The 21,054-nt window shown below is 37.3% G+C and overlaps 1 protein-coding gene and 2 pseudogenes across 1 annotated transcript; 1 reads left to right on the top strand and 2 right to left on the bottom strand.

Annotated features, from left to right (window-relative positions):
* Nucleotides 1-2,357: 2,357 nt before the first annotated feature.
* On the bottom strand, nucleotides 2,358-10,334 carry LOC148924256 (uncharacterized; annotated as a pseudogene).
* Nucleotides 10,335-12,154: 1,820 nt separating this feature from the next.
* On the bottom strand, nucleotides 12,155-13,651 carry LOC125186353 (uncharacterized; annotated as a pseudogene).
* A 1,050-nt stretch (nucleotides 13,652-14,701) lies between these two features.
* On the top strand, nucleotides 14,702-20,792 carry LOC125188529 (BTB/POZ domain-containing protein). The gene is made up of 8 exons (XM_048085438.2): nucleotides 14,702-14,979; nucleotides 16,122-16,245; nucleotides 16,351-16,852; nucleotides 16,947-17,080; nucleotides 17,168-17,613; nucleotides 17,814-18,947; nucleotides 19,347-19,502; nucleotides 20,013-20,792. The coding sequence occupies exons 1-8, from the start codon at nucleotides 14,879-14,881 to the stop codon at nucleotides 20,452-20,454; spliced, it is 3,039 nt and encodes a 1,012-aa protein (XP_047941395.1). The 5' UTR covers nucleotides 14,702-14,878; the 3' UTR covers nucleotides 20,455-20,792.
* The last annotated feature ends 262 nt before the right edge of the window (nucleotides 20,793-21,054 follow it).

The raw sequence follows: 21,054 nt of genomic DNA, 5'->3' as shown, positions 1-21,054 counted from the left end.
TAAATCATTCTATTTCAGATTTATGGGCTGAAATTGCTTTAGAAATATGCGTTAAGCCCAATAGAGCAAAATTAATCAAATTTAGATTTATTGGCTGCTGAAATATTTTGGAATTGAGCCTTTTATTAATTAGTTCATTAGGGAAAACTAAGTTTAAATTGAGTTATTTAATTAGTTTAGGAAGTAGTAATTTTTACTACAACAACTTTTAATAAAAAATATTACTCCATTAAATTAATAATTTTCAGCAAGAATAATAATAAAAAAATTTATTCGCAATAACTGTGGCTTCTATTCATTAAAATAATACTCCATTAAATTAATAATTTTTATTAGAGTGAACTTAAAAATTGATCTCTAGAAAATGAGATTCACACCTTTTAAGTCCATGTGAAAAAATAATTACTACAGATCTCTCTGAAAAATATTAATCACATTTAAGATTCATTTCCACTTATTTTTTTTCATTTTACCCCTGAACTTTAATATTTTAGGAATTCAAATATAACACCATATTTTTTTAGTTTCAATTTATATAGAAATACGACGTGCATATAAGAAGATAATAGTGAAAAATATGCAATACATTTTTAAAACTATATCAATCCATATAATTTTATATTTTCACATAATTATATGTACATAAATTTTAACACTCAATTTTTTAAAAACTGTACTAACGGACTAAAAGTAAAAAATTATTTATAATATTATTTTAATAGACTAAAAATTAATTGATTCATTAGTTAAATCATAAAAATAGTACTCCATCCGTCTGCAAATAGGAGTCTCATTTTGGCACGGGTTTTAAGAAATGTTAAGAAAAGTGGATGGAAGAAAGTTAATTGAATATGAGTCTCACTTGTATATATTAGTTTTGAATAATATGTGAGTTGAGTGAGTTAGTGGAATGTGAGGCCTATTTACCATTTATAATAATTATACACCAGGAATCCTATTCGCGGACAGATGAAGTAACTTTCGACTATAACTTTAATTCACTAGAACAATAAATTTCACTCATTAGAACCACAATTTTTTTATCAAAAGAAACATTGTATCTGTACGAGCACAATTCCATATGATTGTAATATTTCAACAACATTAGGGCTCGAGAGAGCTCAATGCATCCACAAAAGTAATGATCCAACTCACAATGTGAGTGGGTTACTCTTATTGCAGCATCATTTTGTATTGTGTTCGCCTAGTCTCTGATGTTGGTTGCTTGGCTTCCAGATATTTGAATTTTCACTGATTTTTGGTTTGTAGGTTGTAAGCTTACCTTAATTTTTTTTGTTTGTGAATTGTAAGCTTCTCGTGCACTCTACTTATTTTGTTGAGACTTTGAGCTCGCCTTTTGTGGCAGGACAAAACATACACTTTTACTTCGCCTTGTAACAGAGTGAACAGAACGTGGGCAGAATAAGAGCAGATATATTAACCCTGTTTACTATTCAAGATGCTTATAAAACATAATTGTTAAAGTATGTTGATACTTATAAAACACAATTATTAAAGTATATTGAAAACAACATCAATAATTGGAAACGCAAAGACTCAAATTAAAATAATTTGAAACGTTTTCAATAATTTAGAAGAGTGTATATATAAACACAATAATTGGAATCGAGAAAAAGGAAGATAAAAGAGTTAAAGAGCAGAGTACTAATGCAACAGTGAATGCATACAGCATTGCATGTCATAGCATGCCATGTTACGTTACACTCAGAATTTTGTTGGTTGAAGACCGGAGAATACCCAACTCGCACAATTGGGCGCGTGCGACTGAATCCAAATCAAAGGAACCTTTGATAAGTAGTGGAGTAGTGGAAAAAACAGAGATTCCATTTTACTTTCCCATAAACAAATGGAGTGAAAAAATAGAGAACGACCCATCTCAAAACAAATCACGTCCAAGAATATTTTGGAATAATGGGATTTAGCATCAACAACGAACGCACCCTAATTATTTATGTACACTACACACACTAGTAAATTTGATTGTCAAGGGATAAAACTCTAAGCCTTCCTCTCTCTCAAGTTCGATCCGTGCGGTTCTTGCTGTGACTATACTGAATTCTGTTTCCAGCGCTACTGCCACCGGTTACTTTCCTCTGTTGAAGCGAACAATGTAAAACTGAAGAAAATCAGAATAATATAACTGAGAAGACAAGTATGCTTCTAATTGTAAAAATGATTGAGAGAAATAAATATCTTAGTCATGGAAGACAAGATATAGAGAGTTACAATACGTCTAATCCAATTCCTAGAATGTATAAAGCTTTCATAATCGTTGATTTACAATTATGGGTAATAATGGTGCAACTATAGATATTGCTTCAGCTCTTCATTCTCTTTCAATTATTGACAGCAGACTCTTGATCTTTCATATCCTCATGGTCTTGAATTTCATCAACCCTTGTGATCTTTTGATCCATTGAGCTTGTAACACTAACACCGCCCCTCAATTTGAGCGAGGATAGAGGACATATGGTCAATCTGTTCCTCAACTTCGCGAACAATTGATTGCTCAATGGCTTTGTCAAAACATCTGCAATCTGATCAAGAGTAGGAACATGTCTCAGTTCAATCAGTTTGGCTCTAACTTTGTCTCACACAAAATTTACATCAAGCTCCACATGTTTTGTGCGAGAATGCAATACGAGATTACTAGCTAGAGCAATTGTGCTCAGATTATCAACCCACACCACAGGTGCATTCTTAAGTTTTACTCCGATCTCTTTAAGAAGTGAACCGAGCCATGCAATTTCACATGAGATCTGCGCCAGGCTTCGATACTCGGCCTCTGTAATCAACCTTGACACAACGACACAAGGGTCTTGCCGAAGAAAACACAATAACCTGTCATTGAACGTCGGTCATCGGGATCTGCTGCCCAATCAGAATCCGAGAACCCTATTAGAGAGGGAGCACCAGGATCAACATGCAATCCATAATCCACATAACCTGCAAGATATCTCAATATTTGCTTTACAACCTTCCAATGTGTGTCGAGCGGACATGACATGAACTGAGACACTTTGTTGACGGCGAAGCTGATTTCAGGTCTTGTAATCGTTGCATATTGAAGAGCACCTACAGCACTTCTGTACAGTTTACCATCCACAATTGGATTCCCTTCATGTTTTGACAATTGCAAAGATGAAACCATTGGAGTTGGACAACCTTTTGTCCCGTCCATGTGCATCTTCTTCAAAAGATATGATATGCAAGCTTTTTGACAAAGATGAAGTCCATCGGCTGTACGCGTGACTTCCACTCCAAGGAAGTGAGTAACCTCCCCTAGATCTTTTAGGGAGAAGTGCATATGAAGTTGAGACAAAATTTCTTTAATTGCAGTAGACGAGCTACCTGTAATCAACATGTCGTCCACATATATGAGAAGATAAGTAACTTCATTCTTGCGATTCCTGTAAAACAGAGAGGTGTCTGCACGAGATTGTGAGAAACCAAGTCCAAGGAGCACTGAACGGATAGTGAGGAACCAAGAGCGAGATGCTTGTTTCAGGCCGTATATGGCTTTGTTCAACTTGCATACAAGACGTGGGGAGCCTTGTTCAAAACCAGGGGGCTGCTTCATGTAGATATCTTCAACAAGATCGCCATGTAAGAATGCATTGTTCACATCCAGGTGGGTAATGGACCAACCACAAGAAACAACAATTGCAAGGATAAGCCTAATCGTGTTCGGCTTGACAACCGGATTGAAAGTCTCGTTGAAGTCGAATCCAGGTTCCTGTGAAAAACCTTGAGTAACCAGCCATGCTTTGTGCCTTGCAATGGCTCCATCAGCGTCCTTTTTTAACTTGAAAACCCATGTGCAACCCACCAAATTCTTACCGGGTGGAAGAAGCACCAATGTCCAAGTTTTGCTCTCAATAGAACAAGAAATTCTTCTTACATGACCTCTTTCCACACTTTAATCAATAGAGCAACAATATATGACCTTGGAGTGACAAGGTCAGAGGGTTTTATGGTGATGGAAAAAGTTTTGGGCTTGAATATACCGGCACAAGAACGAGTGATCATGGAGTGTTGAGGAGGCTTGAATTTAGTAGCAGGGATTGGCTGAGGAGAAGAAATAGGACACGCATGAGATGACTGTGAGCAACTGGAAGACGTAGGGGTAGGAGGATCAGGGATTTGAGTGGGAGATCCAGTGTGTGAGGAGGACTCGGATGGAGGAAGAGAGTTCAATTCAGAAGTGGGAGGAGATACTTGAGCTGAAGGGGTATAATCTTGTAGTTGGGGTGATATTGGGAGATGAAGAAGACTAATATAAAGATCAACTTGAGGTTGTGGAGGTGAGACAGGAGGAGAAGATTTATGTGGAAAAACTCCTTCATCAAAAGAGATATCTCTAATAATGGTAACTTTGCCAGATGAGAGAAGAGCTTTGTACCCTTTGTGTGTGGAGCTGTAGCCTAGGAAGGTAGCGGGGCTGGATCTGTAGTTCAATTTGTGCTTATTATATGGCCTAATAAAAGGATAATATAGGCAACCAAACACTTTTAAGAGATTAAAATTAGGCTTGGAGTGGAACAACTTCTCGTATAGAATAGAGAAATTTAGGACTTTGGTAGGCAGTCTATTGATTATAAAAACTGAAGTGGTGAAGGCATCATCCCAAAAAGAAGTAGCTAAACCACTCTGAGCTAGGAGAGAAAGTCCCATTTCAACTATATGCCTATGTTTTCTCTTTATTAAACCATTTTATTGAGGAGTGTAAGGACATTAGAGCCTATGGTGAATGCCCGAGGCATGAAGAAAAGTTCTAAGGCTTATATATTCCCCTCCCCAATCACTTTGAAGAGTCTTTATGCGGGTGTTAAACTGATTTTCAACCAAGGATTTAAAGTGTTTGAAGACCGATTCTACCTCCCCTTTACTTTTCAAAAGATACAACCATGTGAACCTTGAAAAATGATCAACAAAAGTAACATAATATCTATACCCATTTCTGGAAATTATAGGAGAGGGCCCCCACAAGTCACTATGAACTAACGGCAGAGGAGATGTGTATTGTGTGGATGATGCAATATATGGAAGTCTATGAGATTTGGAAAGACAACATGGTTGACATAAGGAAGTAGAATTCATTGATTGGAAAGAAACATTACAACTAGTGAAAGCCTTTTTAACAATACCCAATCGTTTGTGCCAAAGCTCTAAACTAGAAACATGAGTGCTAGAGAAACAAGAAACAGGAGAAGGACGACTCGAGAGAGACACTGCAGAAGCCTCAGGTTGTCTTGGAGTTTTCTTGGAAATGGAAGAATGAGCAGGGGACTTGATACTGGGGTTTGGTGCCCCTTGCACAGCGGAAGACTTGTACAAAACAAATAAATCAGATACGGATCTATTTGACCGATTATGTGATTAATCAATTCACATGTTAAACATATAATTGCATGCTAGAACGCAAATAATTCATGCTTAGAAAATATAAATCCTAAACATGATTTCTACGGTTTAGGGTTACCGATTTGATTCTCCAAAGAATCGACGATTGCTTGCGCATTCTCCACGTGATGATCTTCAATACTAGACTATGGATCTTCTCTCTGGTTCCCGAACTGTATCTCGATATCAGGGTGGGCTAATCTCATCAAAATACTAGGACTCGAATAAAGAAGACAGAAAATTCCTCATGGAGGAGGAGCTGAAAATTTCGTTCTCCTTCCTAGAGAGAAGGGACGAAAATTTCATGTGAATGAAAAATAATTATTCTGTCTCATTTATTCTCCTATTTATATTAAGTTCCTTTTGGGCCCAGACAGGGATCTATGACAGGTTTTGGATATGGGCTCCCCCAATTAGCTTTTTACTAATTAAATTGAACCCACAATTTAATACAAGCTTATATTGGAATATTACAAGCAGCCACTACAGAAGTAATATTGAACTCTCCCCATCCAAATCCGAAATTACAAGTAATCCGGGTTTCCGTTATTTATATTATTTATTTCTCGTGCTTAAGATATAAATGTCCATTAATTAATTAATGTCTGCTATGGACTTAATTAATTAACATCTTATTAATTCCAAGAGTAGACAAGAAACACTTATTTATTATTCATAGAGTAATAAAACTCCAACTGGCCAGTTTTCTGAATAATAAAACTTTTGTTCGAGCTCCTCTTGAGGACATTATCAAACGAGACCCACCTCGTGCACTATTCAACATAATAGCAATCCTAGCACCGCTAGATATTAATCACCACTACCCAATATATCAGGATTATTGGGTTGCGAAAAACCCGCACCATTTGATAAGTCAAAGTAGTGCATAATCAATACCGTATGCTCAATGCTAACATATGTAGATTAAGAAACAGTATTTTATCAAGACCTAGTCTTTCAGTAGATAGCATAAAGACACGTCTTGCTGTTAGATCCGTTTAGTGCTATACCACACAAATGTCATCTTATTTCAGTAAGGCTTAGAAATATGCGGACTGACATTGCAACCTTTCACGATAGGTAGTCTAAGCCTATCTAGGTTGTGAAATTCTTCTTTTTCTTTTGCAAGACATTGCATAGATCTGACTGTGTTACCTTAAAGTGGACGACGCCCACAACCGGTGTACTAAGCAAAAGACTTAGACTTTGTTTGCTTCTTATACAATTAAATATTTATAAAACATCTTATAAATGCACAAGCAAAAACAATGTAATAATATACTGATTCTATTTGTGCAAAACTGCTCGAATAATACTGAATCGGGTTAAAAATGAATTGTAGAGTTTTTCTTATACAAGTAAGATTCTATTCGCTCGAAACTGCTCGAAACATGTTTTTCAGTATACCAAACCTAACATTTGATGGGGGGCCACTTGTGAAGGTGAAATTTGTATAGCCCATGGCTAAGAGTCCCCTTGAGAAGAATTGCTTTGGTGACCTGGTCCTTAACAAAACAAGCAGACAGATGAAATTAAAAAAATACAGAATTGTCTTGAGCGAATTGAGACACACTTAGAAGATTCTTGGTTATTTGAGCAGAAGGGATCTACAGGTAGGAGAGGGAGTAGAATGGAACAAGGAGTGACCAACGTGTGCAATTTTAATTTCATTATCATTACCAAGTTGAAGCTTCATACCTCCATGATACTCAGAGCTGACATTCAGATTTGCCAGATCATTTGAGATGTGATTCGTGACTCTGGAATCCGGGTACCATGCTGAGGAAGAATTGTCAAAGTTGAACTCCGAGTGGGAGTGATGAGACTGACCATTGCTGTGCCGAGCCTGCGCTATGTTAGCAGCAGGATGCTGGCCCAAAAGAGACTGTTGCTTCTGGCCATAGACGAGCTGTTGTGGTGGTCGTTGTGGGGAGGATTGTGGAACAAAGTTTTGCTCGAATTTGTGCCAGCATCTTTCCGCCGTATGACCCGGCTTCTGACACAATTGGCACACTAGACGGTTACTAGAAAATCTTCCCCGACCCCCTCTCCCTCCACGGTAACCAATTCCTCTTCTACCTTCATTTCTTCCATATCCTACAAAAACGCCACGGTTGTTACGCGATGGTCCTTCTCGCTTCTGACCAGTGGCTTGAGCAAGATTAGCCGTCGGCTGGGATCCATCAAGATTGATAGGGGAGACATCTATTGATTCCAACCTTGACTCAAAAGAAAGAAGCAAGTTAGTTGCATCCTGCACGCTCAACGAATCTGCCTTGGAGGTGATGGTTACGACCAATGGATCGTATTCCTTGCCAACAGGGGCGGACGCAGAAAAATTTGACTGTAAGGGCTGGACTTCACTATATATTTTTTTGAGGTTAAACATAATATATATATATATATATATATATATATATAATTATACAATATAAAAACCGAAAAAATGGTAAAATGGATATATATTTAATACGAAGTAGTCCAAAATATATCTAATAAAAAGAACATGTCATAGCTACGGTTTTACATCTAAAGCAATGGCAACTGAATTCTACGTGTTCTCATGGATTGAAAACGTTGCAAAGATTTTTTCGTTATCAATCGTTGAAAACATGTCCTTCTCAATGTACACAATTAAACTATCATTCATCCACTCATCTCCCATCTGATTTCGCAAGTCAGTCTTGATAGTCTTCATTGCAGAAAATGCTCTCTCAACAGAAGCAGTAGCAACAGGTAAAACCAATTGCAACTCAATAATCCGATAAACCAACGGAAAAACCAAATGCTTACCACTTTTGACCATTTCCGTAGCAACGTCTCCTAAGTTGCTTAAGGCAGCAAATTGAGGATCACATCGTACATTAGCAATAAAATTACTAAGTTGAAGTGGAAGACGTGAACACTCATTTGCAGAGAAGTCCTCGTGATATAAAGTAGCAAGACGGATTATTTGATCATCATTGAATCGAGAGAAAGAATTTCTTGGATCAAGACATGATATGCATCCTAGCAACTCGGTGCTAGCTTCATAATATCGATTATTCATCTCTTGTATAGTTAAATCAACAACCTTGACATTGCAACCACATTAACATAAATTTTGATACAAAAAATATATGTATAGAAGACTTGAATGGGAATATTATAGTACCTGATTAAAAATCTCTACACGATAATGATGCAAATTCGTGCTCAACTCTGCTCCATACTTCTTATAACCACGGCGTGGTATGATTTCATCCATATCGACTTGTGAAATATTATGCAATTCACAAAACTTTGTTGCTTGATCATGTATGTCTTCCCATCCATTCTCTCTAAAACATTGCAATTGATGTTTCACACTTTGGATCAAAGATATGGCTTGGATAATATTTTGATCTTTCTTTTGCAAGGCAATGGACAATTCATTGGTTATTCCCAATAAATGTTTCATCAGATGCAAAGTGAAAACAAACTCATAATTATCCATCCTTTCAATCAATCCTTCAGTGGTACTTCTGTTATCACGGAGAGTAGCATCGTCACGTACAACTTCCAACACTTTCTCAACCGAAGACCACATAGAACATAGACGAAGCAATGTAAAGTAATGTGAGCCCCAACGAGTGTCTCCAGGTCATACCAAACTAGTTTCTTGATTTTTATCTCTTCCACTATGACTTCTCCATCATTAAGTTGTTCAACTAATCTTTCATGTTGCAACTGCCTAAGTTGATCTTTTCTTTACAAGATGCCCCGACCATATTCACAATCATGGAGACATAGCTAAAAACATCATTCACAACTCTAATACCCTTGGCAACCGCAACAACAATCAATTGGAGTTGATGAGAGAAACAATGAATATACATGGCATATGGATTTTCTTGCAATATTAAGGATTTAAATCCATTAAACTCACCCCTCATATTAGAAGCTCCATCGTATCCTTGCCCTCTCACTTTAGATAGAGATAAATTATGCTTCACCAATAAATCATCAATAGCACATTTCAAAGTATGAGAGGAAGTGTCAGTTACATGCACGATCCCAATAAATCGCTCAATCACATATCCTTCATTATTCACATATCTTAAAACAACTCTCATCTGCTCCTTCATTGAAACGTCTCGAGCCTCATCAACCAAAAGAGTGAAAACTTTATCTCCAATATTATTAACTATGGCAAGTGTGACCTCAGAAGCACAAGCATTTGCTAATCCCTTTTGAATTCGTGGTGAATTCATTTGATTGTTAGCAGGAGCATTTGCAAACAAAGTTTTGGATACAACATCGTTAAGTTCACTAAACCATAGAAGCAACTCAATAAAATTACCTCGATTTAAAGAACTACTTGACTCATCATGTCCAAAAAGATAATCCTTGCTTTAAGAGAAACCGAGTCACATTCAATGAGAGTGTCAACCGAATGCGATATGCAACTTCCATCTCACGGGTATTTGACCGTAATATACTTGCCACACTGTTCCTTTGATCTTGAAAAGCTTCGAACTGAATTCTAGCATGATTATGACAACTATTCACGCCTCCAACATGATAATTGAATCTTTCTAGTGCATTTTTCCAGTTGCTACAACCTGTCTTTGTAAAAGCATCGTCTGATTATCGACCTCCTTTATCTGATTTCTTGAAAAGGTAGCACCAAAAGCAAAAAGTTGCATCCTTTGATACTCTAGGCATGTATACCTTTTAAACCAAATATCTTGAAAACTTCTTTCTTGAATACCATATTTCTTTTTTTCATACTTATGTCCAATTGGTTGACAAGGGCCCTTATTCAAGTACTCTCTCCATACTCTATCACGAATTGAAACATCGAACTCTTCAATTGGCTTGCGTTTTCCCGGATCACTAACAATATCATTCAAGTTCAACTCGACTTCCCTTTGGGGCTGATTTTCCATTGCTTCAACAATGGGTTCACTTGGAGAAGAAAATTCATCCCGACGCTTTTTTTTAAAGAAGCGTTCCATGCTCTACGGTCAACCTAAGCAATAATGATCGATGTACAATATTAGTTTATATTCATAACTCCATAAGATACTATCAACACTCACTAACATAAACGGTATTCTATACGACAATCACAAATATTAGCTTGCAACTAACCATTGTTATAACTTTTTGGGCTTGCATCTATTCTATCAAAATTTTACAAAAACAAGAAATAGAATATAAAATTAACAACTTCAATAAACTCCTTAGCTCACAATTTGTGTAGAATTTGAATATTAATTTCTCTAAAGTTTCAAAGGCTCAAACCCTCCTTTTACAAAATATCGCTGTCCGTTTCTGTATCGCCGCGCGCAGCTCCGTAAACTTCATAAAACCCTTCTGTTTCTCTTCTTTAATTTTTTAATTTTTTAAAATCTTATAAATGGGTGCCACTTAAAATTCACGCACCTTTTACTTAAATTTTAATTAAAAAAATGTGTCCACTTTAGAAAGTGATAGCAGCACTTTTAAAAAATGCGTTCTCCTTTTTTTAAAACAAGTCAAAGAAGTGGGGTCCATTTGACTTACTTTTACGCTCCCTCCGTCCCACATAATTTTACCTATTTTGACTCGGCACGGGTTTTAAGAAAGTTAATAGAAAGTGAGTTGAAAAAGTTGGTGGGACGTGGGTCCTACTTTTAAAGTATTAGTTTTATAATAAAATGTGAGTAGGAATGAATTAGTGGAATATGGGGTCCACTACCAAAAATGATAAAAGTGAAGTGTGTAAAATTATGTGGAACGACCCAAAATAGAATACTGGGTAAAATTATGTGGGACGGAGGGAATATTAATTAATTCAATTAAACTCATCTTCTTCCTTATGCTTCCTTCCAACGCCATGGTTACAATTTTCTCTATAGATTCTTATTTTTTCTTCCTTTAATTTTCAGCCCCTTATAATTATTCATCCCAAAACAATTTGTTCTTCAATAGCATTATTGAGTAAGGGCTTAACATAGTTTTTTGAAATTTTGAAAAATTTGAAAGTAGAAAAAAAAAAAAAAAAATTGGGTAAGGGTTTCAGCCCTACCCTCTGTCAACGTGTGTCCGCCCCTGCTTGCCAAGACGGCCGCCAGAATATAGAGGATATGGTCTTCATCCATGACCTTGCAACCTGCTGCTCCGAGCAGGTCACAACACATTTTGATTCACGCAAAGGGAGTGCGTCCTTTTTCAGAGTTTGAAGTTGCAGCTTGTAGTGCAACAATTTCGCCTTTGACTGGCTCCCAAAATTAGCTTCAATAGTTTTCCAGATTTCATGGCTAGATTTTAGACCCACGATCTGAATCATGATACTTTCTGTTAAAGAAGATTGGATCCAAGTTGATAATACCTGGTCCTGGCGATTCTAGAGAAGAAACTCGGGATTGATGATTCTTTCTGTTGAACCCGTGACTGAGATAAGTTGTTCAGGAATTTGTTGATCCCCTTCAAGAAATGATTCAAGGCCATATCCGCGTACAGTGGCCATGATCTGTTGTTTCCAAATGAGGCAGTTTGATTAAGAGAGTTTGAAAGAAATGGGGTGATTGTGAGGATGAATGGGAATAATAGAGTTTTGAGAAGGTGTAGAGCTCTGTGTAGCAGCATCAGATGTCTCGCTTTCTGACATTAGAGTAAGATGCAGAAGGAAGAATGGAAGATAGATAAAAGAAGGTAGAGAAGTAAAAGGTTACTTCAAGGCTCTGATACCATGAAGAAAACCAGAATAATATAACTGAGAAGACAATTATGCTTCTAATTGTAAAAATGATTGAGAGAAATAAATATCTTAGTCATGGAAGACAAGATATATAGAGTTACAGTACATCTAATCCAATTCCTAGAATGCATAAAGCTTTCATAACAGTTGATTTACAATTATGGGTAATAATGGTGCAACTATAGATATTGCTTCAGCTCTTCATTCTCTTTCAATTATTAAAAGCAGACTCTTGATCTTTCATATCCTCATGGTCTTGAATTTTATCAACACTTGTGATCTTTGGATCCATTGAGCTTGTAACGCTAACAAAAACCAAAAACGCCGGACTTTGATGAGCCTCGAAGCGAGCACACCGACACGTTGATAACCCGAGTGACACGGACTTTGGCTGAATATGACCGCTCCATTCCACTATGCTTGTGTCTTGGCCCATCGTTGAAACTGCTGGTGCTTCTCTCCAAACTACGGAACACGATTTTTTCGGAGGAGTTCATCCTAGGACTGTCCATGGAAACGTCACGAACTGGCACGGTGGTTTCAGGAGCTCTTCTCATCTGGCTTCGTCCAGAGTCCGGTTTTCTGATTTATATTTTGACAATCGAACACTAGACTGATTTCTGCTGCTGGATTGATGAGCATTACGAATGGCGCTGCCTGGCTTTTCTGAATCAAGCGAGAGTCGAGGCAGACCGTCGTGTTCGTGGCCGGATGAAGACGATGTTGACTCATTATCCGAGTCCTTTAGCAACGGTTGATTTAAGGATGAATCCAAGGACGTATTCACTAAGGATTTGGAGCTGCGTTGGAGCATATGTTTGAGGCCTCTGGAGGAATTTTTGTTGTTATTCGAGTATACAGAGGACGCTATTCTCGGATCCTCATGCTTCAAACTGCTTTTCTGGTACAGTTTCTTCAAGCCGATAAGCTCCTAGAGCACCTCGGCGCCTTGGGCGAAAACAAATACGGATCTCCAGAGGATATCTCATTCCTACGCCGATACTTAGGCGTATCCGGAGATCTGGTTTCAGAAAACGCAAGAACTGACATCAACGAGTGGCGGATGGAGGACAGCTGCAACGGAACGAAATTTTCGTCGGCGAAAAGCTCATCGGCGGGAGGCATTGCGATCGGATCTTCGAGGCGGAACTCGAAATCAATGAAATCCTTGTTGGAGAGCTCCGAATCTTGCTCTTCCAGCTTCTCATAGCCCGCATTGTGCACAATTGGCAGACGCTTAGGAGACAACCTATTCGAGGCGTCCTCATCGGGAAACTCGCGACTGAACGATATCCTCGGGCTAAGCCAGCCGTACGAGGGGAACGCTGCTGAAGGACAGTCGAGGAAGTTATCCGCCGACATTCCGATGTTGTTAACGCACGCCGATGTCATCGCCAGCTAACATGCAAAATTTCGCGATGGCTTTTTCAACAGAAGAATTGTTAAAAAAAAGTCCGGATAGAGAATAAATGGACAGCCTCTTTCAAATTTTCAAACTGAATAGGAGAGCCAGAGATTGTGTATGTCAGTACGTGTATGTGTTGAGGAAGTGTGTACCCTAGCAAACAGAATAAAGACTCAAAGAGTATCTATTAGGGATGGGGTCCCGGTTCTGATCCAATGGAAACAAGCCACGTGTTCAGTCGGTCAAAGCAACGTTGAAGTGACCAGCGTTGTGATATTGCATATTATTCCCACTGTCTAAATGCTGCCTTATAAAAATTTGTTACTTATTTTCATTTCCGTCTATCCCTAGTATTATCGCTTTTATTTTTACCATTTTTAACAGTGAATCCACATTATACCTATTCATTATCATTCACATTTTATTATAAAACTAATATATTAAAATAGGACTCATATACCACTTCAAATTTTCAACTCACTTTCTATTATATTTTTTAAAATTCGTGTTAGATCAAATGATGACAAATTATTAAGAAAGTATATTCATTTAGAATGAGATATCTTTAAAAAAAAATATGGAACAAAGAGAATAATAGGAGTACCTTAAAAAGTAATATCTACCTTATAAAAATAGAGAATTTTGGAAATGAATATATTTTAATATATAATTAATGAAATAAGAAAGATTATAATAAAATATTGATTATAGTAATGTTAATGAAAATTGAGGCTCTCCATATTAATGAGAAAAAAGTTACTACAACTAAAGATAAAGATAAACTATTTTTACAAGAGATGCCAAAAATAGAAATGAATTTTTTCTATGGACAAGTTATTATTGGTATCATTAAATTTATAAAGTAGGAGTATATAATAAATTAAGTTTAAACTGTTACTACTATTTTATTCTCTTATTCCAAGCTATTGAGAAATCGAGCTTTATACTTATATAGTAGTAGTAATTTATAAAAAATAATGTCATCGATTATAGATTTTAAGTTATTAAAATCTGAATAAACGATAAAATTAAACCTTTGCAGTGATTACAGTTGTATATGATGAATACATTGTTTATGATAAAAAAAACTACTAACACACTTATTTGTAGGCATAAGAATATTGTAAACAAATGCTGTTCGGATTATTTATAATCAGGAAAAAAAAAGGAAAAAAGGCAGGTCATAGAAGACGTATAAACCCTCAACTTCTCTTCAATGGCGGTTGGAGACTTGAACTTTCTACAATAAATTTGTCTTATCCACTGGAGGAGGAGGTGCGATTGCTCCAACAAGATTTTCCTGAATTCACCCCGCAGCGCTCACATCCCTCGACTATAATCAAATGCGATCCTCGGCGAAGCACGCCGCGGCCGATAACAACCGCGGCATAAGCCGCCACGTCCTCACCCTCCACCAACGCCTTCACCACGCCCTCAGCCTCGGGTATCATTCCATTTAACACTTCGTGTTTTTCCTCAAAATTTTTGTTCTGAGTTTTTCTGAATCGAGGCGTCTTGTTATATGCATTATTATTGGCCGTATGAACCTTCTCTTTCAATTAGCTGTACATCTAGGATTGTGAGCTCAATCATAGTTTATGCTTTCTGGCTCGAGGTTTCATCTATTTGCTTTCGGTGCTATTTGAAGTTGCTGTGGAATGGGGATTAATTCGTGAACAAGTAACTATTTCATCTTATTTAAGAGTTCAATCTTCGGTTTGTGTAGATGTCACGTATTCTTCTCTTCGGATAAGTTACAGAAATTTCTTTACATATGCATTGCCTGCATACACATAGATCAACTGTACGATTTAAGCTAGAGAGGAGAATCTGGCTGCTAAATGGGGTGTGTGCACCTCAGTAGTGAATGAAAAAAATTCTGTTTTGATTAGGTACGAATATCAAAACGCTCATGGTGCCTCTCCTTGTGCAAGTTATAATGCATAGTTCATCAGATCCGACCGTATTTTAATCAGCACGGATACCTCATCCCCTTGTACTCATTTATCCTTAATAATTTTTCCTCTTTCTGCTAAATATCAATACTTGTATATGTATTTTAATCTGGAGCCATGGAACTCTGCCGCACAATACAAGAAATGCTAGATGAGTCATTTCAATATTTTGCTGCAGTTCTTACTTAAGCCTCTCCAAGCATATATCTGAAGTAGCATTGATCAATGCTAATCTTTGAAGTCATTAATAGCAAACCCTCTCATGGCCAGAGGCCCAGAGCTATGCTAAAATACTGGAGTTTTCCAAAACAAATTAATTCAAGTCAATGATTATTCATATTTTATCCTCGATCTAAGCATTCTTTTGTTTAAACTCCCAATAAAAACTTCTCAAAAGTCAAAACTAAAATAATCGCATTTTCTATCAAACATTGCTTGGTTTAGATGGACGGTAAAGTGGTTGGTTTTAACTGCTTATTTATTGCACTTTTATTTCTTGGGTATTGTAATGGTAGATATGTCTTCCCATTCAGAGTTACTAGAGTAATAGCTTTTCAACACCAAAAAGATAGCAAATGTAGTCTCTTTAAAAATTGGTTACATCATATCATATTGCAACTTGTGATCGCAGAAGCTGGGAGAGGAAAGAGAAATGGAACTGTTCAGACAATGAGATACAAAAACAAGTGCTTCGTTCAATTGATGCGTTCCTTGAGTGTGTCTCTAGTGAAACATTGCAATACCCACTTGTCAAGGTACTTATATTATGACAGATCTAAACGAAGCAATATGAATAGCTCATAATCTTAATTCATATGTGTCTACCTTTTATTAGCCCTATTTAACTCATTTTGTTCCAGGACTCAGTGGTTGATATAGTCAGAGCAATAAAGAGCATATTGGAATTCAAAAGTCAATCAATATTGAGCCTGGCTTCTAATGTTACCGTAAAGCTGGTTAATATTTTACCGAGTTCAATGCTGAATATTCATGTTCTGGATATACTCTATCCATTAGCAGATTTATTATCTTGCCAAGAATGGCAAGTTGCAATGTCATGTGCTGCATCCACAAATATCATTCTATCCAAGTTAAATTCTAGACACGAAAAAGAAGTGTGGCATCTTCTGAAGGAAGCAAATGCAGTTAGTTGTATTGTCCAAAATATCAAGCAGTTCTATATAGACGGAAAACCAATTCAGTACTTTCTAGAGATGTCATTTGTTTTGAGTAAAATGTTGTGGCGGTGGTCATCCTTTAGATACTCTGTGTGGAATGATTCTGAGTTCTTAAACATCTTGGATGCTATCATACAGTCTGAAAACTCAGTAGTTGCTGTGCTGCAGTTATATTCTTCTTTAGGTATCACATTATTTGTTATGATATAAGTATTTCCTATTGTTTGAAGCTAATCTTGTAAATGTAAACAACTTTTTCTGTCTTTTGTGTTTGCCAGCCCTGTGTGCAAATGGTGCGGAGAAGCTTCTTGAAAAGGGAGAGCACCTTCTTGAGATGATTGTTAGCTACATGGATAGTTCAAATACTGAGTCAGTCCGCATGGAGTCATTTAAACTTGCTCGATGCTTAGCGGTATCCTTTCTTGTATTGACCATTATCCTGAATTGATCTTGTAGACATTTCTGTGTATGAATTGTTCTACTTCATGAATTTTATCAGCTTAGCAGGAGAGGATCTACAAAAATGCTGAAGATATGCTCTGAGCCGCTTGTCAAAGCTGTCATCAATGCATTGAAGAGTCGGAGTTCAATTGCTGAAAAATCTGCTAAAAGCCAACCATCTTTTGTGGAGGAAGCTTGTCGTTTGGCTTCAATAACTTTATGGGTCGGTGATCACCACATGCACTTTTGGAAAGCTGGTGTAGATAGAGTACTCCTTGATCTTCTTCTGGAAGATTATCCCAAAATTCAAAAAATGCAGTGTGAGTCCTCCTTGAATGATCTGATAATTATTGTGCGGGAGAGCCATGAAGCAAATTTTCTACTTACCTATAGACCATATGTATGGGATATTCTTGGAGGACTTGCGGCTAATTGTGCAGGAAATATCAATCATAAGGTGCAAGGGAATGAACTCCAACTTAATGTCCTCATAATATGTGCATGGTAATACATCTATCTGCAAGAGAGTGCTTTTGTAGCTCAGGTTGGAATATTTTCTTTTTTTTCTCCAATTAGTATTATCGTTGTGGGTTTTTTCCTGCTACTCTCTGTAATTAGTTCTTGTTATTACAGTTGATTGTGGCGGTTTAACATGTGGTGCTTATTCTATTTATACTCTTTTCTCTTTCTTGTCTCTTTGGCAGCTTGTCCTTCGCAAACTCAATTCGGACATTACGTCAAGTCTCTCAATATGGTCTCACATATATGAGCGAATCTGAATCAGCAAGTAGGGCAGTTCTTATGATGGTTTATTCTCCTTGCAAATGGATTGCATCCTCAGCCAGGTCCATACTACACGAAGTACTTAGGCTGGATGCTAAGGATTATGTTCAATACTTACTGAACATTCTAAATGCTGGATTGACTGGTAGCATGTTTGGTCTTCCAGGAAACCTTGAGATTATGGTCAGCTTGATTAGTTTGGCAAGTTATTGTAGCCTACCTGCATATCGGGAACTCATAGTTAAATTCGAAGGGATGAAGACTGTGTTGGCCTTTATACGATGGTGGTTAAACAATCCTGTTCGTGTCAAAAGAGCTGCTTTGGTGTCTCATTTACGTGATCCATTCAGTGATAGGAGTTGTTGTGTTTCCGGCATAGAAGATTGGGAAGGGGAGGATGTACTTTTGATTTTTAGCTTGTGGATCCTTGCTGAGTTGTTACATCATTTTACTGATGTGAAAGTTCATCCCTCTGACAGCCAGATAGAATTTTCTAAATCCCAGTTGATTGAGGAATTGGAAGCTATATGCAGAAACCATAGTGCTTATGGTTCAAGATGGTATGCTGCATATGTGCTTAGCTATTTTGGACTATATGGTTTCCCAAGTAATTTGGGGAAGAGAATTGGGAAATCCCTAGGGGTGAGAGATCATTCTAATATAAATCTAGTTCTTGTTCATGAGGAATCTGTCCATGTTCATGAAGTAATTCTCGCTGTAAGATGTCCATCATTACTTCCTCCTGGGACAGCAGTTCCTGATGAGAAATCATCCAATGGAGTGAGCACAGAATTGGATATTGAGAGAAACATTACAAAGGCAGTCCATCTATCTGCTCACGTGGATCGGCAATCATTGTTGAAGTTGCTGGAGTATGTTTACTCTGGTTATTTACAAGCAGAAGAAGGCCATGTCAGAAAGCTTAAAGTCATCTCCAGGCATTGTAAACTGGAACCTTTAGTCCAAATGCTTTCTAGAAGAAATCCGAAGTGGGGTATCCCTTTACCAAGCTTTGATTTGAGTCCTGCTCTTAGGCCAGGCGGACAACATTTTTCGTAAGTACCATTTCCCCAATTAATGACCATAGGCATTTGCGTGCTATCTTGGAATAATTGTTTGGATATTGGGCCATGTTTAAGAAGGTCATGTGGCCTTGTGAATTCTTGATCTGGTTGTTATACATTCACCATCTTAAACATTGTTACTTTTTATTCTTTTTTCCTAAAAATATATGGGTATTGACACTGGTCTAATAAGAAGAGATTTCAAAATATAACTTCGAGTCCTGGATACACTGATTAGCGTATATGAAGCTAGCTTACTATATGCACAATTGGAGAAGGGCTATTCTATGGGATGTTGGGTGGGGAGTTCCTTATTTGCGGTTATTTGTTCCCCACATTTTTTCGTAGCTCTCTTTTCATATTTTTCTTTTGTTTTTTTCATGGATTCAGAGATCTCATATTTGAATCTAGCAGCACGATGCCATTGGTGAATTGGAAGTGCAATAGTTGCTCCTCTTTGGTTCCACATCTACATGTTCACAAAGTTATAGTGGAGTCAAGTTGTGATTATTTGCGGGCGTTATTTCAATCAGGAATGAGAGAAAGGTAAGCAGATATATATTTTGTGGGCATAAGTTTTTACATGGAGTATAATATACTAGTTGACATATCAAATCTAATGTTTTGTTACCTTTAATGTTTATTGAATCTTTTGTAGACTTCAAAGTCTGAGATATTGTTAGGATTGTTAGGTTCCAACATAAGTTTTTATCTTCTGTATTTGCACTTTTGTTGATTGGCTGAGAATGCATTTAATATTCTTACATACGGATCATTAGATGAGATGGCACCTTCATGCTTTTCTTCATTTAATTCCAATCGTGAATTTGTTTGTTCTCTCCACAAGTAGGATATGTTCTAATTAGCATTCTAGGGCTTTTTCCCATGGATTCTGAAGGTAGACAGCCCAGTAATTATAAAATAATACTAGAGAGCCTAATCATTGTCTTAAGCAGGTATCACTTGCTAACAAATTTTATGTCCAGGAAGTATAAGACTATGTGTTGGCTGCAAAAACCTGAAAGTTTAATTTATTACTTGTGATTCTCGTTGCAGTCATTTGCAAGTTGTCAAGGTCCCTGGAAGTTGGGAGTCTCTCAATAAACTGGTCAGTTGGTTTTACTCTGAGCATTTACCTGTGCCCGCTTTTGACTGTCTATGGGAGAGTTTGGATCCTGAGATCAAACTTCAAGAAATCCAGACGTACATAGAGCTGTGTTGGCTTGCCGAGTTTTGGTTTATTGAAGACCTTCATGAAGAATGTTACGAAGTCGTCATCTCTTGCTTAGATTCAACGGAGTATTTGTCTACTAAAGTAATTCAAACTGCTGCTAATTTCTCCCAGTGGAGACTGGCTCAAATGGCGGCAGACCATATGGCACCTTCATATCATCGTCTGCGCAATTCTGGCGAGCTCGATGGCTTAGACAGCAATCTTGTTGAGATGGTGCGGGCTGCATCAGTGCGGCTTTCTCAAGAGCGTGCTCAGCCCAGATGACTGGGTGTACTGTATCATCACTGTTATCTTTTTGCTGGTGACTCATCCCAAGAAAAATCTTGAATCTTGCCAGCTGATGTTAACCTATTTGGTTGTTGGGTGGAGGACATAGAAATGGAACTATATATTGTATACAGGTGAAATAGGGTGGACTAGAGCAAAGCGCAGCTGATTACAACGATTTGTATTTTTTTGAAATGTTATGTAGAGGCAAACTGACTTATATTGCTGCTAGTACTGGATAATACAACTCACCTTCACATCACCTGTGTATACATCAGGCTATAGTTGTATACTATACTTCATTAAGTGGTATTTTGCCATCTTAATTTTGATGAGCTTCTTTGGTTATACAAGAAATAATGCCTGTGAAATGTAGTGCTACTATCACTCGGGTAAATAAACTGCTTAATGATTAAAAATTTGATTAGCCGGTTGAGTGCTAAACTGATGCCCGAGCCTGAGCCGGACCTTAACTCCTTTCCGGGTACAAGCCCCAATCAACCCGATGCCCAGAGGCCAGAATACCTCAAAATACTAGGTGAAAATATTGTAAACAAGAAAATTGTGTCATTAGCTTCTTCTTGAGTCTAATTACTG

Source organism: Salvia hispanica, chromosome 5 (assembly GCF_029641045.1).
Source record: "Salvia hispanica isolate PSC_SH4W2 chromosome 5, Shi_PSC_v1, whole genome shotgun sequence".
Classification (NCBI taxonomy): domain Eukaryota; kingdom Viridiplantae; phylum Streptophyta; class Magnoliopsida; order Lamiales; family Lamiaceae; genus Salvia; species Salvia hispanica.
Note: the sequence above shows the minus strand (reverse complement) of the source record. Positions and strands in the feature narration are given on the sequence as shown.

Bases quoted from the DNA above. Each gene is read 5' to 3' on its own strand.
- LOC125188529 (XM_048085438.2), top strand. From the start codon at position 14,879: ATGCGATCCTCGGCGAAGCACGCCGCGGCCGATAACAACCGCGGCATA. The intron at 17,614-17,813 runs GTAATACATCTA...TCTCTTTGGCAG, and splicing joins GTCCTCATAATATGTGCATG to CTTGTCCTTCGCAAACTCAA. The intron at 19,503-20,012 runs GTAAGCAGATAT...TTCTCGTTGCAG, and splicing joins CAATCAGGAATGAGAGAAAG to TCATTTGCAAGTTGTCAAGG.